This window comes from Podarcis cretensis, assembly GCF_951804945.1.
Source record: "Podarcis cretensis genome assembly, chromosome: 8".
Lineage (NCBI taxonomy): Eukaryota > Metazoa > Chordata > Lepidosauria > Squamata > Lacertidae > Podarcis > Podarcis cretensis.
Window position 1 is genome coordinate 56,410,852 of NC_137177.1, and position 27,925 is coordinate 56,438,776.

The 27,925-nt window shown below is 43.4% G+C and overlaps 2 protein-coding genes across 3 annotated transcripts in view; both read left to right on the forward strand.

Annotated features, from left to right (window-relative positions):
• The window catches only part of LPCAT2 (lysophosphatidylcholine acyltransferase 2), a 40,345-nt gene extending 12,729 nt beyond the window's left edge, over positions 1 to 27,616 (forward strand). Inside the window, exons 4-14 of the mRNA XM_079988824.1 lie at positions 510 to 622; positions 2,717 to 2,777; positions 4,648 to 4,706; positions 7,222 to 7,256; positions 8,180 to 8,234; positions 16,318 to 16,400; positions 17,094 to 17,219; positions 17,707 to 17,860; positions 23,554 to 23,652; positions 24,442 to 24,583; positions 25,855 to 27,616. Coding sequence (XP_079844950.1) covers positions 510 to 622; positions 2,717 to 2,777; positions 4,648 to 4,706; positions 7,222 to 7,256; positions 8,180 to 8,234; positions 16,318 to 16,400; positions 17,094 to 17,219; positions 17,707 to 17,860; positions 23,554 to 23,652; positions 24,442 to 24,583; positions 25,855 to 26,084 — 1,157 coding nt within the window. The 3' untranslated portion in view covers positions 26,085 to 27,616. The remainder of the gene's footprint in view (positions 1 to 509; positions 623 to 2,716; positions 2,778 to 4,647; positions 4,707 to 7,221; positions 7,257 to 8,179; positions 8,235 to 16,317; positions 16,401 to 17,093; positions 17,220 to 17,706; positions 17,861 to 23,553; positions 23,653 to 24,441; positions 24,584 to 25,854) is intronic.
• Positions 18,015 to 20,204, forward strand: CAPNS2 (calpain small subunit 2). Of its 2 annotated transcripts, XM_079988908.1 has the most exons (2): positions 18,015 to 18,367; positions 18,422 to 20,204. In XM_079988908.1, the coding sequence occupies exons 1-2, from the start codon at positions 18,313 to 18,315 to the stop codon at positions 19,234 to 19,236; spliced, it is 870 nt and encodes a 289-aa protein (XP_079845034.1). In that variant the 5' UTR covers positions 18,015 to 18,312; the 3' UTR covers positions 19,237 to 20,204. The 2 variants fall into 2 exon arrangements, with proteins under 2 accessions (XP_079845034.1, XP_079845033.1); XM_079988907.1 differs by having other exon boundaries at positions 18,015 to 20,204.
• Positions 27,617 to 27,925: the final 309 nt, after the last annotated feature.

Below are 27,925 nucleotides of genomic sequence, written 5' to 3' on the forward strand. Positions count from 1 at the left end.
GGATTCAGGACAAAGTTAAACTATGGAACTTGCTCCCAACTTGGATGGCTTTAAAAGAGGATTGGGCAATAACATGGACAATAAGGCTACCATTGACTCCTATCTTTGACAGCTGTTCACTGCCTCTATAGTTGGAGGCAGTATGCCTCTGAATACCAGTTTCTGGGAATCACAGGTGAGGCGAGTGCTGTTGTCCTCAGGTCCTCTCTGTATTCTAAAGTTCTGGTTAGGTATTTTAATATTGTTATACCATCTCCTCCACACATGATACCGGAGGTAGTCTAGAAATGTTCTTAATAAATAAACCAATTTTGACTGGTGCTTAGGCTCAATAAATAATTCTTAGATTTTTGGAATGGCCTTGGAAATGATAGGAATCTTTCTTTCTTTCTTTCTTTCTTTCTTTCTTTCTTTCTTTCTTTCTTTCTTTCTTTCTTTCTCTCCTTCCTTCCTTCCTTCCTTCCTTCCTTTCTTCTTTTCTTCTTTTCTTCTTTTTTGCTATTAAACAGGGATCCTCAGTGCTCTCCAGCCTGTTGTGGTGTCCCGTGTCGATCCTGATTCTCGGAGGAACACAATCAAAGAAATAACCCGTCGAGCAACTTCAGGGGAGCAATGGCCCCAGGTAAGATTTTTAAGATGGTTTAGCTGCTGAAAAGATGAACCATCTTTGTGCAAATTGCTCCTCCAGGCTCTTTGTGACAAATGTTGAGAAATGAATGATGCCAGCTCTAAGGAGTCGTCTGAGATAAATGGAGGATGTTGTAAGCATAAATGAGAGAGCCCTATTGCCCTGTAGGGGTCCAGGTAAACAGCTGACCTAACCCCATCTGCACGCAGGTGGCGCTGTGGGTTAAAGCCTCAGCGCCTAGGACTTGCCGATCGAAAGGTCGGCGGTTCGAATCCCTGCGGCGGGGTGCGCTCCCGCTGCTCGGTCCCAGCGCCTGCCAACCTAGCAGTTCGAAAGCACCTCCGGGTGCAAGTAGATAAATAGGGACCGCTTACCAGCGGGAAGGTAAACGGCATTTCCGTGTGCGGCCCTGGCTCGCCAGATGCAGCTTTGTCACGCTGGCCACGTGACCCGGAAGTGTCTCCGGACAGCGCTGGCCCCTGGCCTCTTAAGTGAGATGGGCGCACAACCCCAGAGTCTGTCAAGACTGGCCCGTACGGGCAGGGGTACCTTTACCTTTACCTTTAACCCCATCTGCATTGTACATTTTAAGCAGTTTCATGCAAATGTAAACAGTAATGGCTTCTCCCAAAGAATCCTGGAAACTGTAGTTTATTGAGGGTGCTGAGAGTTGTTAGGAGACCCCCTACTTCCTGTTAAACCACTCATAGTATTGTGGTTTGAATGATAACTCATTCAAAATTATTCATAGATGGTACCTGATTCCCTGTACTCAAGTACTAATAGCCCGCTATGCAGGAGAGCTTAAGAAGAATCAGGTGCCTATTTTTATAAGTGGTGACCTCATGAAAAGATACAGGAAAAAATATAGATATATATTATGAAGTGGGACTTATCATGGATTGGATACTGGACTTAGTTCCCAGGATGGCATTGTTATCTATATTTGATGAAGAAAGTCAAAACATTACAAACCAGGGCTCATTACAATTCTTACTATCCATGACACGCTTGACAATAGGCAGAAGTTGGGAAGTTTCAGGAGACAACTTGTTGTCTGAATGGTACCAGCAAATTCGGAAAATTGCATCGATGGGAAAACTGACACCAAAGGTGTACGACAGGAAGAATTTCAAAAAAGGACAGAAAAGAAGTTCCAAACGATGTGCTATCTCCTTATTAAACAAGTAGCACAAAAATACATAACCGGCATCCACATGCAGACTCATGTGGAACAACTGTGTAAGATGACACTAATAAACAAAAATAATTTTGGTTGTAAGTAAAGAGGCACAAATATTTTACAGCACAAGATAGATTCAATCAATGCTCTTAGCTATATGCTCCTTACATGTTTTTGGTAATGCATATTGGATGGTTCCCCACCCCCAAAGCAAATAAAGTGATTTAAAGAAAACAACAACTGCAGGTTTGAAAGGTTCAATCAGCCATCTTGATTCAAAATGGTTCCCCATGATATCCAGTCAAGGAAAAAAACTGCTCTGCTATCGCAGGAGCCGTCATGCAACATTTGGTTATGGCATCTTAAGTGGTGTCCAAATGTATAGCAAAGAAACACATTTCCAAAATATGTGGCAGATATAGCATATGGAAAGTGGAATGGAACAACAGAGGCGGAATTAGATCAGGGTTATGGAAGCAGAAAGCTCTGACAGTGATCCATGGTTTGAGAACTGGGATGTTATAAAGGTGTTCCTGTTTTTCTTCCATCAGATTTTGGAGCGTATGTATTGCAAGAAACAGGACAGCATTCCTGAAGTGTCACTACAGGTTCTGTTATTGTAGGGTCTTCCCTGACCACTGTTCCAAACAGCCCTCTTCAGCATCTGGCATCTCTCATCAGCCCCAGCCATTATGGCCAGTGATCAAGGATGATGGGACTTTGAGTCCAACAATATTTTATGACCCAACGATTAAGAAAGAAAGGTTCAGAAAGACGTGCGCCTCCCCCCCCCCATTGCTATCTGAAGGAACCATTGGCAAATGAGTCTCGAACAAGAATTGCTGAATTTGTGGGACAGTTTAAATTAATGGAATATTCATGTCTTCTCTTTTTTTTGATCCCAGGTATTGATTTTCCCAGAAGGTACATGTACAAACCGTTCATGTCTGATCACTTTTAAACAAGGTGAGAAAGGTTGTGTCAGATGCATTGTTCCTGAAAAGCTAGAGGGGGGTGAGGGAGTGTGTAACATTTGAAAAGCAGATTTAAAGCACGAACCTTTTCAGAGGAATGGAGGAAGTACATAACCCTCTAATGCATTGCAAAGCAATCCTCCAGGCTACAGATTCTGAAATGGACCCATGAATCAGAGTTATGGGGTTGCAAGGTAAAGGTAAAGGACCCCTGGAAGGTTAAGTCCAGTCAAAGGCGACTATGGGGTTGAGGTGCTCATCTCTCTTTTCAAGCCAAGGGAGCTGGCGTTTGTCCACAGACAGCTTTCTGGGTCATGTGGCCAGCATGATTAAACTTCTACTGGTGCAACAGGACACCTTGATGAATGCCAGAGTGCATGGAAACACAGTTTACCTTTCCGTTGCAGTGGTATCTATCTACTTGCACCGGTGTGCTTTTGAACTGCTAGGTTGGGAGAAGCTGGGAAAGAGCAACAGGAGCTCACCCTGTTGTGCGGATTCAAGCTGCCGATTTTCCGATCAGCAAGCCCAAGAGGCTCAGTGGTTTAGACCACAGCACCACCCACTAGCTGGCCCTACTCAGAGTACACCTATTGAAATCAATGGAATTATTCCAAGTCTACTCTGAATAGGAACAGCAGTGAACACATGATCTGCCTGGATCAAATCAGGAGAGTCTGCTTTGGAACATGAGTTCAGTTCCTTCCTTATCAGGAGTGAACTTTTTATGCAAGGTAGTGATGTTCTAGTACTGAAGAAAAAAAAAAGTATTATTGAGCTCAAATGTGTCCCATTAATCCCAACTGTATATCTTTTACACCAGGCTCTGGTTGGTAGATCCTTTGGTGTTCTTGTAGAAAACTAAATAACAATACTGGAATGTGCCTGTTTCTGGAATAGATGTAATCTGACTTGGTTTAAGGCAACGTTCTGTCTTCTGTAAGTGAGGAATGTTTCTTTATATGGAGAGCTTCCCCCTTGTGGTGTGAAGCGGTACAGTTCAGAAATGAGCCTAGATCTCATCAACACAACAGACTTCCAAAAGACAATAGACAACCAAAAGTGTTGGTTGCTTTTCTGCCTAGGGAGTTGGAACCGATCTGCACTTTGTTGTTACAGGGCCTTTAGAACAAAACAGAAAGGGGATTTAGGTTGCAACTGTATGCTTTATCTGATGAATTTCATTCCCCCCATTGCCATCTTTAAAATAGGAATGGGGAACCTTCGGTTCCCCAGATGTTGCCAATCTGCACCTCCCATCAGCCCCAGAAAACTTGGCCCAATAGCCAGAGGTGCTGGGAGTTCAGCAACATATGGATGACCAACAGTTCCCGACTCCTACTTTAAAGCCCAGGCTTCAGTTCCACAGACTTCAGCTGTCTATTCCAGTGAAGATTGAATCCCTCTACTCTCCTTCTGATAGCCACCCAGATCCAAGGTAGTGGTGAAACTGGCCCCGGGACAGGATCCCATGCTATCAAATTTGCCTAGGTTGATGGTCTTCATTCTTCAACCTGGGATGTACCTTTTAAGCATGACATGCTTTAGGAGACCCAATTCATTTTGACCACATATTTGGTGATAGCGCTTCAGTTGTGATCTACCTTTGATCAGGAAACTGGTCCAGTAGTAGATCCACCAACATATGGATCTCAATAACAAGTCTGTTAAGGATGTGGCCCCTAATAGCTGTGATTTCCTGGGATTTGGGTATCTGAGTGAACATGGAAAGCCCTTAACTCAACATGTTAAACTGAATGGGTTTTGTTGGTGGTGTCCATTGATTATTATTCCTAGGCACAAACTATAGTCCACATAATTTCTCCCCATGGTGATTTTTCTTGTCTGGTTTCCATTTCCAGGGGCCTTTATTCCTGGTGTTCCTGTTCAACCAGTGCTCCTTCGGTATCCAAATAAATTGGTAAGTTCCCTCCCAATTATTTTATTGATAGAATAAGTTGGGTAGGGAACCTCAGACCTGGGGGCCAAATGTGGCTCCCCTGAACTCATTATCTGGCCCAAAGAAGTCTTCGCAGGCCACACCCCTCATTGCCCATGCTTTACATCCCTTTTGAGTGTTTCTACCTGGCTGGAACGAGTCCTTGAACTCTGATAATGCCCCTTGCTTGCCTGGGTAGAGAATAGAAAAGAGTGTTATTAACTCATTTTGCTTTGCTTGTGGCCCACCTACCCACTACTGGCATGTGGCCCTCAGAAAGTTGCCAGAATGGAAATATGGCCTTTGGACTGGAAAAAAGATTCCCCGCCCCTTTAAGAAATCAAATGTCTTGACTTGTTGCAATCCCTCTAGAATGATCCATTTCCCTGATACAAACTATGGCCACATCTGCACTATACGTACATTTAAAGTTCTGCTTTGTTCTGATTTTAACAGTTGTGGTTTCCCAAAAAACCTCCAGAAAGTGTATGTAAAGAGTGCTGAGTGTTATTAGGAGACCCCTTTCCCCCTCACAGAACTACAATTCCCAGAGTCCCCTGTGAAGAGCGATTGTTAAGCCACTCTGGAAATTACAGCTCTGTGAGGGGAATAGGGGTCTCCTTACAACTCTCCACACCCTTAAACTGCAGTTCCCATTATTCTTTGGCAGATGGTATGATACTGCTTTAAATGTATAGTGTAGACAAGGCCCCTAAAAGCATTGTTTGCCTGAGGTTATCTGAACGTTCTGCCTGTGGTTCTGAGTCTGTGATGGCCCATTCACACATGCAGACCACCATTTGGGTGTGTGAACTATCTCAAGATAGGCTCCCTCTATGCATTCTGTCATGCTGCCTGCTGACTAAGAAAACTCCACCTGAAATACAGCTGAGAGCACACTCTGCCATCCTCTCACCACAGACACCACCGTTACCAAGGGCAGAAAACTGGTTAAGCTTTTCCACCCATGGTTTTTGCAAGTTAAACCTCTTGGCATTGCCACATCTAAGTAAACGACAGTTATTTGCTCCTGTGAGGGAACATGACAGGCCTGTGCGGTCTTGCCTCATATTGTGTTAGGGCTGAGGAACCATTGCCTGGGGGATGTGTTCCTTCTGCAGGGTCAGAGACAAAAGTGAGCAGAGCAGTGGGTGCGAATGGTAACTCCCCCTATTGTTCAGGCAAGCAGGCGAACAGATTTTTCAGAGTTCAAGGACACATTCCAACCCCACAGAAAGATTCAAGGAGGGTTCAAAGCAGGAGCCAGATGGAGAGACTCAGGGGGCTGCATTTGCCTCACTGGGCCAGAGTCTTACCAGTCATACTATATGTTATGGTTTGGAAATTTTGGGTCTGGCGCTCTGTACCTTGTCTGTTAGCTCACAGTAGGGATGGGAGGATGTGCCAGATCCAGCCCTCTTGGTTTCTCATTTTTCCATTCTTGAAGTAGGTTTTCTACATTTCTGCACCAATTTATGTTTTCTTAAAAAAATAAATCTGCATGAAAATTCTTCAAAGTGATAGTAAGAATTTCTCCACATGAACACACTTTTATAATGTTGTTTTGATGAATGTACACATTTCACCAGTAATTTCTCTTAACATAACACCTTTTTTGAATGCCATTTTCACTAATGCATTTTAGTGCACACATTTCCCCTCCCACACATGCATTCTTGCAAAGATTGACAGGCACCGCAAAAGTCAGATGAGTGCGAATTTTGAAAGATGCCTGCATTTCGGTCCTTGTGTTGTTTTGGACAGTGCAAATGTGATAAATTTTGCTTTAGGTGCAAACAGAATCAGATTTTCTCCCCCATCCCTTGTCAGGAGCCACAAACCAGTTTCTGCTCTTGCTGTTTATTTATTTAGAGCATTTGTACCCCTAATCTTCAGCCAAAAGGGCTCCCAGACTGACTTATATACAAACAGTTAAAACAAGACAGCCCACAGGCTTATAACCTAGAACCTAGAAAAAACACCACATACTGTAGAAGGAGAAAGGCATGGGGAGGGGATGATGGATGGGGAGGTCAAATTCTGGCACCAGTTCTTAAATAGTTGTTCTTTTAATGACCAGTTGGCATAGTCCAGGGGCAGGAGGTGCCTGATGAAGGTGGCCTTGTGGCAAAGTTGATGGAGTGAGTGAGTCCTGCTGGCCACCTCTCCCACTGAGGCAGCCTAGTGATATTCCTGTCCCCATGTGACTGTTGAGGGAGAGGATGGAGCTGTCGGAGTGAGTCCTGTGTCTTCTCCTCTCTTCCATCTGATAAGGGGGGGAGGTTGTGGCCCTCCAGGTGTTGCTAGATTCCAAGTCTAGTGTGACCAGTGGTCAAGGATGGTGAGACTTGGTCCACAGCCTCCGGAGAAACACAGGTTTCCTGCTAGAGACTTGCTAGCGAATCACACCCACATCCTGGTCTCGGCTGTGCTTTGCTTTCCATTTGTCCAGCGAGCTGTTTATAACTATTCATTTATTTTATTTGCTTGCCTCTAGGATACCGTGACGTGGACTTGGCAGGGCTACAATTTGTAAGTGGCACCACCCTAATGACAAACGTTCTTATCGCCGGCGGCTGTTGACAATAGTAGTTGCAGCATCTTTGTATGTGCTGCATATACAGATCTTTAGACATGGGTGCCTTGTTCAGAAGGTTTATATCGCAGCAATTGTATACTAGTGGGGCAGTGGTGGGGAAGCATTCTCATCCCAAGGGCCGTGTTCCCTTCTGAGCAACGTTTGGAGTGGGGGTGGGGCACATGCTGGTAGTGAGCAAGGCAAGGATCGAAAGTTGGTGGAGCAACACATTAACTCGGTCACTCATCCCTTCCTGTCCTTCCTCCCTGTCCAGGTAAGCCAGAAACATTATCCAAGTTCAAGGACAGGCAAAAGCACTCAATGAGGTTGCAAGCAGGACTGTTGATGGGTTGTAGCCTGGATACGGCTATCAATGGTTACTACCTGTGGTGGCTACACTCTGCCTGCATGATTGGACGCACTATGCTTCCGAAAACCAGTTGCTGGAAATCTCAGGGGAGAGATGCTGCTGTGCTCATTTCCTGCTTGCGGGTTTCCCCCGGGCCACTGTGAGAACCATACCCATAACTTGAACCCATGGGGACTGGAGTCTTAAACAAGCCCCTTTCCTTTCAGCTTCATCCATAATAATGCTGTTTTGCTTACAGCGTCTAGCTTGTCGGCCACTCTGGAAAGGCCTTGCATAAATTGCATAAATTGTTAAAATGTATTAAATAGCCTATCATCTCAAGGCTGTAGCAAGGATGTGAAACACTTCATTGCAAAGCCTAATTATCATTACAAGAGCCTTCTAAATTTTTTTAGATCTGCTTTATTTGTAATGTCCATTTGAAAACTTGGCTGTTTAAATGTCACATTTAAATGGATTGATTTGAAAATGGGTTGCAACCTTTGTTTTATTATAATTCTTTTCCAGCAAGGAGGCATTAGTCTTGACTTTGTGCCAGCTGTTTACAAAAGTTGAAGTGGAGGTGAGAACCAGAGAAATGCTGCTATTTTAAACCTGAATGTGTTGATTAGTTTGCAAGCAATTAGTTTGCAAATGTTTGAGAACTGACATTGAGCAATGATAGAAAAGCTTCCTTTCTCTTCTTCCCTGCTAAATTGGACCTAGAGGGTTTGCCCCTCTCCCCAATCCTGTGCTTTAAATAATCTCTCATGTTCTTTTTCTTTTTAAAAAGCAGGTACAGCCCTACACCAATGGTTAAATTGTTGTTGTTGTTGTTTAACCCTTGGCCTTTGCCAAAATAATTGGAAAGATTTGGTTTGAGAAAGATACATTAATCAGGTGATAAAATTAAAGGAACCAGGGATGGGGGAGAAGTGAAGTCATAAACAATTGGTTTATTTTATAGAAAGATAAGGATGGGGAAATGCTTATTTTAATGTGAACGTGATTTTGAAAAAAGTAACACTGAAAAATATAAATAAAATTAAAAGTTGATGCTTAGCATGTTAAGATGTGAGAAATGCTGAAATCAATTAAAACTTCAGTATCTCCCCTTCCTCCTTCCCTTTTGCAGAAAAAGGAACAAGCTATATTCCGGGGGTTTTTTTTTGGTTTTTTTTTATAATAATTTTTATTAATTTTCCACACAAATAATAAAGAACAGTATAAAACAATACAACTTCAAGCTCATCAGTTCATACCCTTCTTTCTTTGACTTCCCCATACCTCCCCATCCCTGCATCCTTGTTTAATAATTCTTTAGCAACCCTTAGGTCCATTGTCTTAATTCCCTTTCATAAAAAAAAAAATTCTTAAGTTTTTTTTGTTTACTGCTGCAATTCTTTACTTCTTACCCCCTGACATCTTAACACTCCTCAATTTTGCAATTATTTTTAAGATATATTTTGAATTTCTTCCAGTCCTCTTCCATTGTCTCTTTCCCCTGGTCCCGGATTCTGCCCGTCATCTCAGCCAGTCCCATAAAGTCAATCACCTTTGTTTGCCATTCTTCCAGAGTAGGTAGTTCTTGCGTCTTCCAATACTTTGCCAGTAGAATTCTTGCTGCTGTAGTGGCATACATAAAGAAAATCCTATCCTTCCTTGACACCACTTGGCCCACCATGCCCAAAAGGAAAGCCTCTGGTTTCTTAGGAAAAGTCCACTTAAGGACCTTCTTAATTTCATTATAGATCATTTCCCAGAAAGCTTTAACCCTTGGGCAGGTCCACCAAAGGTGGTAGAAAGTGCCTTCAGTCTCATTACATTTCCAACACTTATTACTAGGTAAATGATAAATTTTTGCAAGCTTGACTGGGGTCATGTACCACCGGTAGATCATTTTCATAATATTTTCTTTTAAGGCATTGCATGCAGTAAATTTAATACCGGTGGTCCATAACTGTTCCCAGTCAGCAAACATAATATCATGACCGATATCTTGTGCCCATTTAATCATGGCTGATTTCACCATTTCATCCTGTGTATTCCATTTTAACAGCAAGTTATACATTTTTGATAAGTTCTTAGTATTGGGTTCCAACAGTTCTGTTTCTAATTTTGACTTCTCTTTCTGAAATCCTATTTTCCTGTCCTGTTTAAACGTCTCATTTATCTGATGGTAATGCAACCAGTCTCGAACCTTTGGCTTTAATTTCTCATAACTCTGAAGTTTCACCCTTTCGCCATCATATTCTAAAATCTCATGATATTTTGGCCATTTAGAATCCATATTAAGCTTTTTTACTTCCCTAGCTTCCATTGGTGACACCCACCTAGGGGTTTTACTTTCCAACAAATCTTTATATCTAATCCAAACGTTATACAATGCTTTCCTTACAATATGGTTTTTAAAGCTTTTATACACCTTTACCTTGTCGTACCATAAGTATGCATGCCAACCAAAACTATTATCATACCCTTCCAGATCCAAAATGTCAGTGTTCTCAAGAAGTAGCCAGTGTTTCAACCAGCAGAAAGCTGCTGATTCATAATAAAGTCTTAAGTCCGGCAGGGCAAACCCCCCTCTATCCTTTGCGTCAGTTAAAATCTTAAATTTAATTCTGGGCTTTTTGCCCTGCCAGACAAATTTTGATATGTCTTTCTGCCACTTCTTGAAACAGTCCATCTTGTCCACAATCTGCAACGTCTGGAACAAAAACAGCATTCTAGGCAATACATTCATCTTGATAGTAGCAATTCGGCCTAACAAGGAAAGTTTCAACCTTGACCATATTTCCAGATCCTTTTTAACTTCTGACCAACATTTTTCATAATTATCCTTAAATAAGTTCACATTCTTAGATGTTAAGTTTACCCCCAGGTATTTTACCCTTTTTGTTATTTCCAAGCCTGTTTCATTCTGAAAACTCTCTCTTTCTTCCATTGTTAAATTTTTTTCCAACACTTTCATTTTTTGTTTATTCAATTTAAAACCTGCTACTCGACCAAATATTTCAATTAGTTCTAATACTCTTTTAGTACTAGTATCTGGCTGTTGCAAAGTCAATACTAGATCATCTGCAAATGCTCTCAATTTGTAGTGTCTAACTCCGACCTGAACTCCTTTAACCAACTGGTCCTTTCTAATCATGTTTAACAAAACCTCCAGGACTGATATAAAAAGCAAAGGGGATATTGGGCATCCCTGCCGTGTACCTTTTTCTATAGGTATTTCTTCTGTTACCACATTGTTTACAATTAACTTGGCCTTTTGTTGAGAATATATTGCACCTATACCGTTTTCAAAGCCTTGGCCTACCCCCATCCCTTGGAGATTCTTTTTCATAAAAGTCCAACAGATATTGTCAAAGGCTTTCTCCGCGTCCACAAAAATCAGAACTGCTTTCCTGTTAATGTCAACATCCAGCAACTCCAAAATGTCTATAATGTTCCTCACATTGTCTGACATATGTCTACCTGGGAGAAAGCCTGTTTGGTCCTTATGAATCTCTTCTATCAACACTCTTTTCAATCTTTTTGCCAAAATGTCTGCAAAAATTTTGTAATCCACATTGAGTAAAGATATAGGGCGGTAGTTTTTGACCTGGTTCTTCTCAGTCTCTGTTTTCGGTATAAGTGAGATGAAAGCCTCTTTCCACGATTCAGGTGCCTTTTTCCCCTTCAAAATTTCATTGCAAACTTCCTTCAATGGTTGTATCAACCATTCTTTCAGCATTTTGTAGTATTTGGCCGTCAGGCCATCTGGTCCTGGTGATTTTCCCAATTTCATATTTTGGATGGCACCCTCTATTTCTTGTTCTGTTATTTCCTCATTTAAGATCCTTTTACTTTGTTCTGGAATTTTTGGTAGACCGTATTTTCTGATAAATTCTTCTATTTCTTGTTCGTTGATTGGCCCTTGTGCATACAATTTCTTAAAAAAACTTTGAAAACAATTGTTTATCTCATTGGGTTTGTAGATAATTTTTCCATCCATTTCTAGACTTGTTACAGTGTTCATTTTCTGCCTTTTTTTCAGTTGCCATGACAGAAGTTTCCCGCATTTATCCGCTGATTCAAAAGTTCTTTGTCTCATTTGCTTTATCTTCCATTCTATTTGTTGGTTCATGAGCTCCATGTACTGCATCTGATAAAACTTTATTTCTCTCAAAATCTCATGGGACTTTGGTTTGGATCTCAGCTTCTTCTCTCCTTCTTTTATTTTTTCTAAAAAAATTTCCTTCTTCTCATTTTGTTGCTTCCTCTTTATAGAATTTTGTTGAATTAGAAAACCTCGCATCACGGCTTTACTTGCGTCCCAAATTATTCTTTTTTCCACATCTGTTTTCCTGTTGATCTCAAAGTAATCTTTTAATGTTTTAAGGGCCTTCTTGTGGATCTCTTCATCCTTAAATAGGGTGTCATTCATTCTCCATCTAAAGGATCCAGTTGTTGTTAGTTTCATCTCCATCTTCACAGCGTTATGGTCGGAGCACGTTTTTGGACATATTTCTACTTTTTTTGTTCTTGACGCCAGACTGCTAGAAATCCAAATTTGGTCTATTCTTGTCCATGTCATTTTTGCTTCAGAGAAGAAAGTTCCCTCTCTCTCTAGAGGATTCCTTGTTCTCCAAATATCAATCAAGTCCATTGTTTCAGTCATTTCGAAAAAGGTCTTTGGTAGTCTCCCTTCTTTTGAAATCACTTGTCTCTGTGCTTTATCCATATTTGTTGAGACAACTCCATTCATATCTCCCATCATTAGGATTTTATAGTCTAAAAAGTCAACTAATGTCTCATGCAACTTCCTAAAGAATTCGGCCTTCCCCTCATTTGGGGCATATACTCCAACAATCAAAATCTTTTCTCCTTGAATTTGTATTTCAATTGCCAGGTATCTTCCTTGTTCATCTTTAAATATCAATTTTGGAGCCAATTTTTCCTTTGCATAGATCACCACACCTCTTTTCTTTACTTTGTCTGATGAGATAAATTCTTGACCAAGTCTCTTATTTATCAGTAATTTCCTATGTATCCTGGCAATATGGGTTTCTTGCAAACATATTATATCTAATTGTTCTCTCTTCAAAATGTGAAAAACTTGTCGTCTTTTTCGAGGAAGGTTCAAGCCGTTACAATTCCAACTAAGGAGTTGCAGAGACATTTTGTATTTAAGTAGCTGTTCCTCCAACTGCTCCAAGCTTCTGCTCTTCCTCCGATGGTGGTGGTAAAAGTCCAAATGACAGATTTGCTATATCAGGTGGTTCCCCCTCCTCCACAGTTCCTTTCTGCAAATCCTCCAGGTATCTCTCCAGAAATTGTTCTTTGTCCTGAATTGTTTTTATTTTAATCTTTCTTCCTTTAAAGTTAAAGGACAATCCTTGTGGGAACTCCCATCTGAATGGTATGGTGTTTTTCTTCAGCAGATCTGCTAGGCTTTTATAATATGTTCTCACCTCTAAAATATATTTGGGAATGTCCTTAAAAATCTGTATTTGACAGTTTTGGATCACCAGTGCCTTTTGATAATGCAAGTTCAATATTTTATCTCTTTCTTCTTTTGATCTCAATGTAATTAGACAATCCCTTGGTTTTTTATCCTGCTTTCTGCCCAGTCGAAAGGCTGTTGTTATCTCAAATTCATCATCTTCCTCCCATTCCTCTTGCCAAAAAGCTATAATGTTCTCTGTAAGGAATTGCACAAGGTTGTCCCCTTCCCCTTCAGGAACCAATCTAAGTTTTAGGTTCTTCTCTTTACGCTGAAGTTCCAATAAGGAGAGGGCTGCATCATGCTCATTCACTTTTTTAATAATAGGCCCAAACTTTTCCCTTGTCTCTTCAGCCGTTGTTTTTGCACTTTCTGCAATCTTTCGTGTTTCTGAATTCTCCTGGATTAATCTATTTATAGAATCTGTGTTAGATTTTACACTGGCTGTATTCACATCCAGTCTTGTTGTCAACTCTGTTAATTTTTTAGAATTCTCTGTCGATAGCTTTGTCAATGCTTCCAGGGATTGATTTATTTTAAGTAGTGCCTGAGTCATAGGATCCATAGAAGCTGATGTTTTTTCCTGTGCAGCTGATACAGTTCCTGATATAGAGCCCCTTTTCTTGTGGGATTGTTTTGCTTTCTGCCTTGTTACTATCTCTTCTGTAGGGGCACTCATATCCTCAAGGTCGTTTTCACAGAGTTGATTTCCAAGTGGAAAATCCCACTGTTACTTTTCCAAGTGCAACAATTTCACTTAAAACCCTCTAGAGGGAGCATTCAATTGTATCCAAGTGGCAAGGAGAAAGAAAAACAAAGAAGCAAGGAAGTATAACAGTAGCCAGTAGTTTCCAATATCCAAACCGTAACGTCTCTATCTTCTATGTTGCCAAAATACAAAAGGGTAAATCTGAGGTCCAGTAACTTTGTTACAAACAAAACCCCACTTTGCAAGGTTTGACAGTCCACATCCCGGTGTCTTATTTGGGCAGCCCGACCTGGGGGGGTTTGGCAATGGAAGGTCTTAATTTTCCAGTAATTTTCCAGCAGGTTAACAATGTCCCAATCCCTTCCCCCCTTCTCCTGCCAATCTGGGGGGAAGTTTAAGTCCGATGTCAGTTTGACAGCTTAAAAAAATAGAAAGGTTCCCTTCAAATGCAGCTTGATTTTCGTTGCTTTGTCTCTCATGCAGCTCCGGGAAGGCAGACTTCCTTAATTTATGCCTTTCCCGTTTTCAGCCAAATTTCTAATTTAATGTCCCGTTACTTTTTCAGTCTTACTCACGGGTGCTGTGGTCAAATTCCAATTGCAGGAAGGAATCGGCGCTCTCCGTTCATGGCAACGCGGCTTCACTCCGCTAGCTGGGTGACGACTCTCAGCACCGCGCTTACCCCGATGCCGCTCAGAAGCCTTTAAAAAGGCTCCTTCACAGTGCCGGGGGGCGCAAAAGGTGCCCACCGAATCTCCTTTGTTCACAGGCTCCGCGCCTGTGATTTTAGGGGTCCCCCGCTTGCCGTAGCGGGTAAGACCCGAACTAGCGAAGCAGTCCTGCCTCGGAGCTCGAGGCTCGGACCGCCATTAAGCGCTGGCGCCGACCGGAAGTCTATATTCCGGGGGGTTTTTTTACCACTTTTATTGTAGTGCTTGGGGCCACCATCCCTACTTGCATTGCTCACTAACCCCTGCACCAAAAGCCCACCTCCTCCCAAGACATAACCCCCTCCCTTTATACCTAACCCAACCCCCTCACATCCCCACTGCTTCTTCAAGCTCCCCCTATAGCCTCACAGGTCTGCTGTGTCCCTTCACCCCTGCTTTATTCAACCCTCTGCTGTTGTTTAAAACCACCATTTTAAAACCAGCCTCGTCTTTTGTTCCCTTCCCCTACTGTGGCTTCATGCAAAGCGGAATTCTGACGATGCACTAAAAATCTTCCATTGCGAGCTGCACAACGACAGCCTTACCTTTTTATGTATATAGGAAGAAAACGTATATCCATTTTGTGAATCCAGGCCTTGCTTATTGATAAGAGAGACTATGCAGCCACCTTCAAATAGTAGATCATGTCTTGACATGGACACATGCTGGGGTCAGCGCCATGCCAGCTAGCCTGCCCTCACTGTTGCACATCCTCTGCCCCAGCCTGCACTCCTGATATCCCCATGTCCAGTATAGCTGTATGGGGAAAGGGGAAGCCTAACCCTGCTCCTAGCCCACACATTGAAATCAATGCTAACTTCCTAAAACGGCTTGTGCCATGACTGTGTTGAAGTAGCCATCCCATTCTTTGTGTGTGTGCACTCTCAAAAAAGAAGAAATGCAACAATTTAAAGAACTATGTATAGTTACAGACAGTGCTTTTTTCTGGGGGTACGCATACCCCTAAACATTTTGTGAATCTAAGTTTGGCCTCATTGAGGGGCAGTATTTCAATATGAGTAGGAAAATGACAGTACCCCTAAACATTTTTTTTTGGGGGGGGGAGCACTGGTTACAGAGGTTTTTAGTGCAGCTAATTCTTGCCATTGAGCATTTTGCTTTTTTAATATATATGGATGTGCTGCCATCTACTGGCAGACCTGCTTATCTTCCCTAGCAGATTTCATCAAGTTTGTATATTGCATGGACGCATACACACAGAGAGGCCCAATCTGCACTATACTTTTGAAGCAGCATCATACCACCTGAAACAGCCATGGCTTCCCCAAAAGAATCCTAGGAGATGTGGTTTGTTAAGGGTGTTCAGAGTTGCTAGGGGACCCCAGAGCTACAATTTCCAGAGCTCCTGGAGGGGGGAGGGGTTGATTGTTATACCACTCTGGAAATTGTAGCTCTGTGAGGATTAGCAAACTACAGCTCCCAGGATGCTTCAGGGGAAGTTGTGACTGCTTAAAGTGGTATGATATAGACCCATTTATAGATTTGATATATGCATACATAAATAGATATACAGGTGATAACCAACAATTGACATACATTAGATCTGTTGAAATAAATGGATTCAAAATCAAATCTGGTGGTGGTGGTAGCGCTGGAGGAGCCTTTCTGAGAAGTATTGCAGGAGGAGGAGGAGGTGGTGGTGGTGCTGGCGGAGCCCTTTAGTAGTCCTGAAATAAAACCTACCCAGGTTATTAAGACTCTACAGGCTTGTGTAACTGCATTTTTATTATTATTTCAGTTTCTTCCAGTCTACATTCCATCCGAGGAAGAAAAGAAGGATCCAGTCCTTTTTGCCAGTGGAGTCCGTAACAAAATGGCAAGGTGACGTGGCAATCCTTTTGCAAGGTTACCTTAAGGCGGCAGGTGACTGGTGTAAAATTATATCAGGCTTGAATCTTTCCAGCCTGTGTGAGTGCCACTACATAATTGGTGGAGAGCTCCAGACTCTTCAACCCTCTCTATCCAACCCTCACGACTCTTCCTAGGCCAAATCCCTTCTCTCTGGGTCACTCACAGAGAGGTCTCCTTACTGTCAGCACCCTTAACAACTACAGCTCCCAGAATTCTGGGGGGGGGGGGGGGAGCCACGACTGTTTTACATGGCACCGTGCTTTAAATATAAAAGGTAAAGGTAAAGGTACCCCTGCCCGTACGGGCCAGTCTTGACAGACTCTGGGGTTGTGCGCCCATCTCACTTAAGAGGCCAGGGGCCAGCGCTGTCCGGAGACACTTCCGGGTCACGTGGATCAAACATTCCTCAGCCGCCTTGAAAGGAAACATGAGCACATCAAGGGCCCTGCATCACACTCAAGAGGAGGTCACCAAAATTTTCACTCTCTTTGATGATTTTTCAATGCAGTTTTGTTTCTCATTCATTGATGGCAAACAACCAACTGAAATATGGCGAAATCTTTCAGCATAGCGCTAGTTTATATAGCCAGTTCTTTTACTTTGCCTAGAACAAGAAGATGAGCTTACCTTCTAAAGTGGTGTCATACATATGTTTAATTTCAGGGCTTTGGATGTGGCCACTACGGACCACACGTACGAAGACTGCCGCCTGATGATCTCGGCCGGACAGCTGACCTTGCCCATGGAGGCAGGATTGGTGGAATTCACCAAAATCAGCAAGAAACTGAAGTAAGTGCTTTGCTTTTGCTTGATTCGGATGCAAGATTTGTTGGCTGTCGGATGCTTGACTTGAAAGATGCTCTGCTTGTATCCAACATCTGGAAGGCCACAGGTCTCCCTGTCCCTGCTGCATATGGATAGCAAACTCAAATGTGGCTCCTTGGGTAGCTAATCCATCCATGCACAATAAAGAACTCCAGGGTTGGCAGGTGTACAAGGGAAATAATGGGGCAGGGGGATAATCCAAAACAGCTCAAGCAGGATTGAGTGTGTTTAGTGGCCATGGGATGCTGGCTGACTGTAGGAAGGGGGAGACAGAACCATAAGGTGAAGGGGGGATGGAATGGAATGGAGCATGGAATGGGTCTGGCTGGTTGGCTGGCTGTAGGCGTGAACAGGAGCACGCTACTTTGCTACTATTCTATTACTTTTGAGCTCTCAGTGGCCTGTACTAATGGCAAGTGGGGCCTCTGGACTCTTTCTTCCCTTTCAATAGTCTAAAATGGGACAGCGTCAGAGAGCAGTTGGACCAGTTTGCTATGATCGCCAGCACCTCCAAGGGGGGCAGGATTGGAATCGAGGAGTTTGCCAACTACCTGAAGCTGCCCATCTCCGATGCTCTCGAACAGCTGTTTGCCCTATTTGACAGGGTAAGCATGCTCCCCAACTCCCTCCATAATCCTTCCTGCAGAAGCTGTGCTTGTAATTCAATCCTCATGGAGTCTTTTTTTTTTTTTTTAAAAAAAAGAATCCAAATTCTTTTGGTGAAAGATGATGCATTGCTGGGTGAGCGGGGGACAGCATAGAATCAGTGCAAGGAAGGAGGCACGGGGAATGAGGTTAAAAAGAGTCTGGCGTCTCTGGGGAAAGGGTTTGCAACTGCCAATGCACTGTGAGAAGCAGCTGCCTTTGTTCATGTGCAGCAGAGGGCGGAGTCCTGCAACACCCATGGATTCCAGCTGTGAAAGACGACATGTATGGGCATGGCAGGCGGTAATTGCTTTGACAGATCAGTTGCTCTTGTAGCGCACACCCAACTGTGCTCTCCTCAGACGCCCTCGGAGCTTTTTGGAAGGTGCTTGGGTCTCTCCGAGTCTTCGCCATGTTCCTCGTTCAGGCTTTGTTGGACACTGCTACCGGTGGCGGTGGTGGCAGTGGTGGCAGTAGCGCTGGAGGAGCCCTTCTGAGAAGCATTGCAGGAGCTGGAGGAGGTGGTGGTGGTGCTGGCGGAGCCCTTCTGAGAAGCATTGCAGGAGGAGGTGGCGGCGGTGCTGGCGGAGCCCTCATGAAAGGCCTTGGAGGCGGAGGTGGTGCTGGGGGAGCCCTGGTGAGAGGCCTCGGGGGGCTCTTGGCAGGAGGAGGAGGAGGTGGCGGAAACAAAGCGGGGAACATTGTGGGGATCGTCGGGGGAATCGTCAACCTCATCAGCGAAGCGGCAGCTCAGTACACTCCTGAGCCGCCGCCGACCCCCCGCAGCCATTTTGCAAATGTGGAAGCCAACGAGAGTGAGGAGATGCGCCAGTTCCGCCGCCTCTTTGCCCAGCTGGCTGGCGACGACATGGAGGTGTGCCCCACAGAGCTGATGGAAATCCTCAACAAGGTGATGGCCAGGCACCAGGACCTGAAAGGTGGAGGCTTCAGCCTGGACACCTGCCGGAGCATGGTGTCCGTCATGGACAGCGACACCACCGGCAAGCTGGACTTCTACCAGTTCAGATACCTGTGGAACAACATCAAGAAGTGGCAGTGCGTCTTCAAGCAGCACATGGGCCCGGCGGGGACCATCGAAATGGCCCGGCTGCCTGACGCCTTCAAGGCTGCCGGCTTCCACTTGCACGAGCAGATCTACGCACTGATCATCCGCCGTTACGCCGATGAAGATGGCAGCATGGATTTCAACAACTTCATCAGCTGCCTGGTGCGCCTGGATGGCATGTTCCGAGCCTTCAAGTCCCTGGACAGGGCTGGTGATGGCAAAGTCCAGATGAACATCCAGGACTGGCTGCAGTTGACCATGTACTCTTGAAAGCAACCCAAGGGGCAGGGAGGAGAATCTGGCACTCATTCCCAGCTTCAGGCTGCAAGCGCTACTTTTTAGTTACATAACTGGACTCTGTTCCTTTCTGGAAGTGAGGCTGACTCTCTCATGCCATTGCTACATTTTAGGCTTGCCAGGGAGATAGGCAAGGTAGGGGAGGTTGTACACTTACATCTGGCTTTACTCAAGGTGCTCATTTTAGCTTTGTTGTCTATGATTTGCACCGTTTTCCTTTAAGTGCTTTTGTTTAAATAATGAAAATGGCTGGTGTATTTTAGAAATGCATTGTTTATCATTTCGGGAGCATGGATACACTTCGCTTGTGTAAGCTGTACTTGTGTCTAGGACCAAAACTGCGTATTTTAAAAAGTGTCTAAATTGGGCATAGAAGACTGTTGCTTTCACAAGCAGCAATCATGTGTTGAAGGGTGTGGGGTGTCTTTGATTTATAGTTATAGTGCAGCAAAATGCATCGCTGTATGGTGCAGGGCAGAACCCCTGCCCCCTCCCCGAAATCCTCCTCAATTTTTTCCCCTCTGCAGAAGTTTACTGTACACCATCAGGGGCTTGTGGAGACCAGTTCCCATTCCCATGCCACCTCCCATTTTCATTTCTCTCCCCCCCCCCCCAACAGACACCTCATCATTCTATATTCGTTAGTTTGTTTTTGGGTGGTGCTGTTCCTCTTCTGAAACGTGACTGGCACTCGGCCACTCAAGTCCGCTGTTAGCTGGAATGCTGTAAACTTAGACACAGGAATGGGTACTGGGGGGAGAGCGAGTTGCAAGCTGAGCAAAGTTGTAGTCCATAGCTTTTTGTTTGGTGTTTTGCGTCGTTTTGCCCAAGGGCACATTTGAATCCCAAGCAAGCACTGACAAAGTAGATATTTGGCTAATTCATAGCCATGAAGGGGTGAAAATAGGGGCAAATAAACTTGGATCATAACAACAAAGAAAGAGATTTCTGCCATTTATTTGATCATGTTGCAGCTTGGTATGACCCAGGGAGGGGTGTGTGAGAGAGAAACTTACTTTTGCACTCAGCAATGCAATAACTTGAAAACTGGGAGGGCGTGGGGAAACCCTCGTTGATGTTTATAGTGGAATAGAGCCCAGGGCTTCAGATCTCTGGGGGATACCTCATTTCTTCTTAATGCTTTCTTACTTTAAACCAGAACTGGGGAACCTTTGGTCCTGGGAGATGCATGTGGCCCCCCAGACCATTATTTCTGGCCCTCAGGACTCTCACCCTTCCCCAGCTCTGCTTTGCACCCTCCTCTGTTGTTTTACACCTGACAGAAATCTGTCCTTGACCTGTGATCATGCCTCTTGCAGCTGTTTTCGAAACAGGAGCCGTCAATGAGACCTCAGCTGGTAACCTGGTCGCTGCATTGTGAACCCGTCGAAGTTTCCAAATTGCCTTCAAGGGCAGCTTCATGCAGAGTGACTTGCAGTAGGTCAATGTGAGATGCTGGGCATTGCATCTTTCACCTTCTGCATGCAGAGATGCTCTGCCACTGAGCTATAGCCTTATCCATATATGAACAAAGGAAGCCAGGTGCCTTATACCAAACCAGGTCCTTTCTCCATGGCACCACATTGGCATCGCAATGACCTTCTACCTTTGAGGATGGGGGAGAAGGAAAAGAGGTGCACAGACAGATAGAACACACACAGAGAGAGAACACTGAACTCCACATTGTAACTTCTCTTCTCCCTTTCTTGTACATGCCCCAGGTTTGCACCTCTTCTAAAACCACCTCTTCATGTTTCCACCATGTTACCAGTTCTGACTTTATGTTGAATCCTGGCTCCCCTCCTTTTCTTTTTCAGACCTAAACCCAGGTGTTTGCGTGTTTAGTAAACGGAGTGTGCAGAGATGATTCATATTTTCTTGGCAAGCCCTTTCTCAAATTAAGAAACCCAGACACCTATTTTTGGCATGGCTCATCTCCCCACCCTAAGTGGGAACGCCCTACCATGTCCGTTGTTCTTCATATTGGTTTTTGGAATGGTGTTATTTGAATAGCTGCAGCTGGCCTGAGAGGGCCTCTGTAAACATTGTATGATGTGCACAGCCAATCCTTGCTGGCTATTTTTCTTTTCTTTTCGTAAAGAGGAGCTGTTTTAGGAGGGGGCCATTTGGAACTGGAAAAGTAGGTGATGGCAGAGTGGGGGGATAATCACTGACTTAGCTGTCTTCGCAACAGGCACTCCATCTCTAGGAAGTTCCAAATGTATGTTTGCTCTATCAAAGGTGCTAAAAGCAACAACACTCAAAATCATTTTAATTATGATTACTTCTCACTCCAATTGCCAACCCTGCCTGCCCACCAAGCTCTTTGTCAACTCACTTCCATTTACACATCACCCACCCCTTGCCTATCCCCTAATACCTCACTTCAAGCCCTCCCCCGACCACTTGCTGCAACCCCACCCCTTTCTAAAGGAGAGGGGCAAGATTCAGAGAGCAGTTTGCCATATCACTCTTTGAAGTGAGTCCCCCTTTCTGTTAAAATGCCCACCCGGGCCTCCTCCTACCCACACAGCTTGCTTTCTCACCTGCCTGCCACCTTTTGGCAGGCAGGTGAACTACAGCGTGACAGTTGCCTTACATTTATATGCATATAGGAGGAATGAAGGTTCATTGTGTTTGCAGTTTTGATAGTTAACCTCTCTTTAGCTTATGAAGCTTCACTGGGCATTTTCTGCATACTTTCCCTTGCAACTTTCATATTTGCATCCATGAGGACATAAAAATGCAAGCATTATTGAAGATAACACACAAAATTGCATTTTATTATTCCATTGCCTGTCAGAAATGTGTATATTAGTTAAAACTGCATGTTTACCAGGAGAAATTCACACTAAATGCTGGTGAATTTCTAGAAGGTTTTTGAAAAGGAAATTTGCAGATTGCTGCAGTGGTGCGGAGAATTTCACTTTAAGACTGGAAATAGGAGAAACTAAAATTGACTAATTATTCCATGATGGTAATGGCAAAAGGGGTTTGGCAGGTATCTATCAACATCGACTTTTGATGCCAACTCAACACACTAGTACCAGTATGCTAAAAATCCATCCTTTATTTTTAGTACAGGAGGCAGAAAAGAAGAGAAAATACTAATCTAGGCTTGTGATCATTGCTTCATTAACAAATACAATAACTTTTATTTGTCTTTGCAAGCCTGTTCTCTCCCCGCTCCCAAGAGTAGAAATACTTTTTTCTCCCCTTACTGAGGATGCATATTGGGGTGGGAGGGAGGCAGTTAAATGTGCTAATTCCAGTTTGCAAACATTCCATTCTTTTAAGGCAGAGCCCATCCCTTCCTCTGCCTTAAAGTCTGGAAACTGGCCAGTCTCCTGAGGGCTGGTATGCCAGCCTCTTTCAGATGATATAGCCAGTGGCTTGAAATGGAGCCTGCTCCTTACACTAGCATATTGTGTGTGGGTGCATACACACACACACACACACACACACACACACACACACACACACCACATGTAAATGTTTACATAAAGGATATATTTTGTAAGATAAATAAATAAATAAATAAATACATACATACATACATACATATTAAAGCAAAATAAGCAGAAATGTTACAGTTGCCATACGTCTGGGAATTCCCAGACATGTCCTCTTTTGGGGGTCCTTCATGCACATCTGGGGAGAATTTCACATTTTAAAGCAAATGTCTAGGATTTTGGTTATGTGTGTGTGTGCATGCACCAGCAGCTCTGGTTCAGGCTCTGGCATGGGCGCAATTGTCCTAAAAATGCTCTAAAACTTTTTGTGTCCATATTTTTTACCCCTTGAAATATGGCAACCCTAAGAAATGTATAAGACCCAAAAGATATTCAGCAGTCCAATCTTATGGGTCAGGGAAAGCCTGAATGAAAAGATAAATCATCACAAGATGTCTAACCAGCCGGTGGTTGCCGTTTTATGTTTATAACAGAGGGGAGGGCATTCCACAGAAGAGGGGCAACAGCAGAAAACACCCATTTTTGTGTCACAGCCCTGTGATGTTCTGCAGGGTGTGGTGTGACAAGTAGAATTCGCTGTGAAGATGAATTGGTGGTTGATCATTTTTTTGGAACTGTAGCTCTGTGAGGGGAATAAGGGTCCCCTAACAACTCTCAGCACCCTCAACAAACTAGTTTCCATAGTCCTTTGGGGGAAGCCATGGCTGATTAGAGCGGCATCATAGTGCTTTGAATGTATGCTGTGAATGTGGCCCAACAATGTCAGGGAGGGGAGAACAGCACATACCCTTTGAATGTTGCCCTGCATTTCTTACAGAATGGAGATGGTACCATAGACTTCAGAGAGTATGTTATTGGTTTGTCCGTGGTTTGCAACCCTGCTAACACAGAACAGACCATTCGAATGGCATTTCAGGTAAGTCCTCAAGCTTAGCATCTTAACTCCCCAAAAAAGAGTTCCGCTATACATATAAACTTTCAAAATCCATTGGGGGGGCAGGCTCTAACAAAGTGCTGCTCAGAGTAGGCCCATTGAAATCAATGGACTTAGTAGAGTAGCCATGGCCATTATTGTCAATAGGTTTAATATTTTTAAAAAGATAGTGAAATATATTCGGAATCGAGAGTGGATTTCAAGCTCTTTATTCAGCTGCATTCTGAATCCTATTGTTCTAGGACCAATCAGACTGCTGCCTTTTGGATCCTATTCAACTCAGTATATAACAGATAGATTGCTGCAAACTAGGGGGGGGGGTTAAAATTTAAATTATTGCACAGAAGCTGCAGTGTGTAGATACAGCCAGAGTTTCCTGATGAAATAGAAAATGCCTAATGCCTCTATATGGCATTGTTTTCCTTTAATTTCTTTTGTAAAATATTTATCTTATTGATTAAATGATTCATTTCAAGAAAGCTCATGCATTAAATGAATTAGCAAATGCTTATATTTATCTAGTCCGTTGATCTAGTCTCTTTATCTAAACTGCAGCCTTATCAAGAGTGCCCATCTCACATTACTTTACACAGTGATGTATGGTTTGCTCAAATTCCTAACCCTCCCTTGATGTGCCATGCCACCACCCTCCATCTGTTTAGGGTTCCTCTGTAATTCCCTTGACTTATTTAACTGTAAAGCCCTTTTGGCTGTTCCCAATGTAACAACAGTTCCCACTGCGAAACATCAGCACGTGCCTCTTTTCTCCAGCTCTTTGACGTCGATGAAGATGGCATCATAAACGAAGACGAATTTAGCTTAATTATGCGTTCAGCGCTTGGGCTTCCTAGCCTCGACGTTTCTAATCTGTTCAAGGAAATAGACGCTGACAACTCTAAAAAGCTCTCCTATGGTAAGTGTCGCCAAGCCTAAAGTGTAATTGCTTCCTTGGGAATTGTTGCCTGGACCTGAGGATGCCAAGTTGACTGGGTGAATCCTTAGGTTTTGCCTACAGTCCCAGTATTTCTGTTCAGAAACCAATGATAGCTCAACAAGGTGGACCTCCTTTTACATCTGTAGTGTAACTCTAAGCATTTATTGTTGTAAGTATGGTGCCCCCTAAAAGTTGTAATTAACTATCATTTTCGGATATCACGGTTCCAGCACTTCCAGTCTGTTGCTCTTTTCAGGTGGCATTCAAGTCGTACATTTAGAGTGGTTTTGGTGGTATTGAGCAACCAACTCCCTTTCGCTAAAGATTCAACTTTTTGTGACATGGAAAGTGGTGGGGAAATGGCTCTGGAAAGTGTGGGGGCAACACCCGCAACGTCATCTAACCTCACTTCAAGCAAATGAGAATGAAGGCTCTTTAAAGAGCCAGTGGCGTCTAATCTCCTTGCAAACAACTCAGATTGAATGTGCAGTAAATGGTCTATCTAGACCAGCGGTTCTCAACCTGTGGGTCCCCAGATGTTGTTGGACTACAACTCCCATCATCCCTGAGCTCTGGCCTTGCTAGCTAGGGGTGATGGGAGTTGTAGTTCAACAACATCTGAGGACCCACAGATACAGAAAGGCTGATCTAGACGTACCCTTAGTGCAAGGGGGAGGAACCTCCAGGCCAAATTGGGGTTCTCAGAGGTATTTATTTGCCCTGCAAGGCTGCTTCTCCCCTAGCCAAGCCTAGCTGCCCCACATCTGATGTCATGGGGAGTCAGGTGTCGGGGGAGGTAAAGCTGCGGCTGAAAAAAAACAATTGGAAGACTTCAAGTGCAATCTCAATTGTTCCTTAACAAGTAGAGCTTGCAATTAGCAGCTTTTGAATTTAGTGCCAAAAGGAAGGCCCAGTCACTCAGATGGGTTTCACTCAGAAGCTCCTAACTGGAGCTCCTGAACGGAGCCAGTTTACCCTGACATGGAAACTTGGACAGTAGACTTTTGTCTGAACCTAACACTGTGGTTTAATATTAACTGTGGTTGGTTTAAACTGTGGTTGGTTCAATCCAATTTCCCAGTACGTGTTTTGAAGTTGGCTAGTCTCAGTCAAACCACAGGTTATCAGTCCAGACGACATGATGAGGTGCACTTCAGCAAAAGTAGAAGCTCATTCTAAAGCTATGGTTTAACGCAATGCCCAAACTCCCCCAGTGTTAGAAATAACTTCTTGTGCTTCTCAATTTTCAGAAGAGTTCAAGGATTTTGCTCTGAAACATCCTGAATACGCCAAACTGTTCACAACATACCTCGAGCTACAGCGTTGCCAAATATTTCCAGAGACAGAATTTACTTGCAGCACGCCGACTGTGAAAACCCCAGTTTCAGAAATTGCTTCGGTGCCAAGGAATAAAGTTTGTCCTCAGGCCAGTGATGATGACCATTCCATTGTCAGTGTCTCTGATAAAAAAGAAGACTGAAACTAAAAGGCTGAATATATTTGTGTATGTGTTGATGTTTTGTATTTTATTTTTAATATAAAGAACATACGGATTTTCTTCTTTTTTTAAAAAATGCTGTTTTTAAATTTTTATCAGAGAAGGTAAAGATAAAAAAATTAATTGCTTAAAAAAATATCCAACTAGTTTTAATGAGTCAGTCATTCTATTTATTATTTTTATTTTTATCACTTGGGCTGCATTAATTGCACCCCTGTTTCATTGGGCTGCTTGCACTGAGGCAAAATGCAATACAATGGTTACTTTCTTGGAAAGAATGCCATTGATTCCCCACCCCCACCCCGCCTTTGTGGCAAATGTTTCCAAACAGTTAAGAACTATTTATGGACTAGCAAACAGGTTGCGCTAAGCTAACTTGGCCTTTTGGAGCAGAAGTGGAAATGTAAGATCATAAATTAATAGGGTTGGACCTTGCATTTGGGGTGACCTATGTATCAGAACAAAGATTATGCTGTCTCCTTTTTTATAGTTGTCCTTGTCTACCCCTTCATTCTACCCCCAGAGTCTATGCCTTCCTCCACCTTCCTCTTCCCTTCTCTGAATTAGTATCTGATTTCAGTTCTGTGTACTGATTGGTCTATTGGATGACCACCTTGATTGACCCCCCCTTTCTTTCGAAAAAGAAGCACATCATGGCTGTAATATGGGAGAAATCTGGGTGACCGTACTCTTTTATCCCTCACTTAAGCAGGAAGAAGGTAAGAGGAGGTCCTTGCTTGGGAACCACCTCACTCCCATGCCAAAACCAGCAGTGAGTCTTCCACTTGGACACTTGATGTGTTGACTGATCAGATGACGCCCTCAACGTTCTGGAACAGCTGTACAAGGACTGTATCAGTCACCAAAATAGTCATAATTTTGCTCCTCACTGTTATTCCATTTGTGGCCCTCTTAAGGGTCATTTCCCAATTGACTGTGTCTGCTTTGTACCTACTGAGAAACCAGGTGGGCATGTAGCTCTTCTGATACCTTTCTTGGCCTGTGTCCTGGGGCTAACTTCAACCGGGGAGATGGTAGGATAGAAGAGGAGGGTGTATAGATTGAGAAGAGAAAATCCTCCAAACACTGATACAGATCTATAACCCCATCCTCAAGGAGCTGAATTTGTCTTTATTTATTTCTTTAATGCAGGAGATCTAATCACAACATCATACTAGTTGGTCTGATAGTATCCTCACAGGCTATTTTACCAGCCAGCTAACTATAATTGAAGGTTCTGCAGCAGAATACATTTGTCTATAGAATAAATGTGTGTGTGTTCAGAAAGGGGAACGTGCTCACTCAGGGGATTTTGGCCTTGTAACTATACTGAAAAGCCATTTTACAATATTTTTGCACTCTACAGAATATTGCCTAGTGTTGTCTATCTTAACCTAACAAATGCCTGTCTTGTCCTTATCTGGCCACCTTGGTTGGAAGCGGTCTTCTGGAGTGGAAACTATGTGAATATTATAGGAAATAAATTAAAAATAAAATAATATGGTTTATTTGCACATGATGGTGTATATGGTTGGCTTTGTGCTTAAAATAAGAGTTGGATCTGCTGCTATTGGCTTTCGTGTGTGACTGGTACTAGTTTAGTGTTTTAAAAATTAGAGCTGTAGATTCAGCAACTGTGTAATGAATGTTTACTCCTAAGATTCCCAGGAGAGAAAGTGGACTGAAGGTGTATGGATTGGTGCAATTTCTAATTAGAAGCTAATTAGGGCCTGGCTAAGGTAAAGGTAAAGTTACCCCTGCCCGTACGGGCCAGTCGTGTCCGACTAGGGTTGTGTGCCCATCTTACTTAAGAGGCCGGGGGC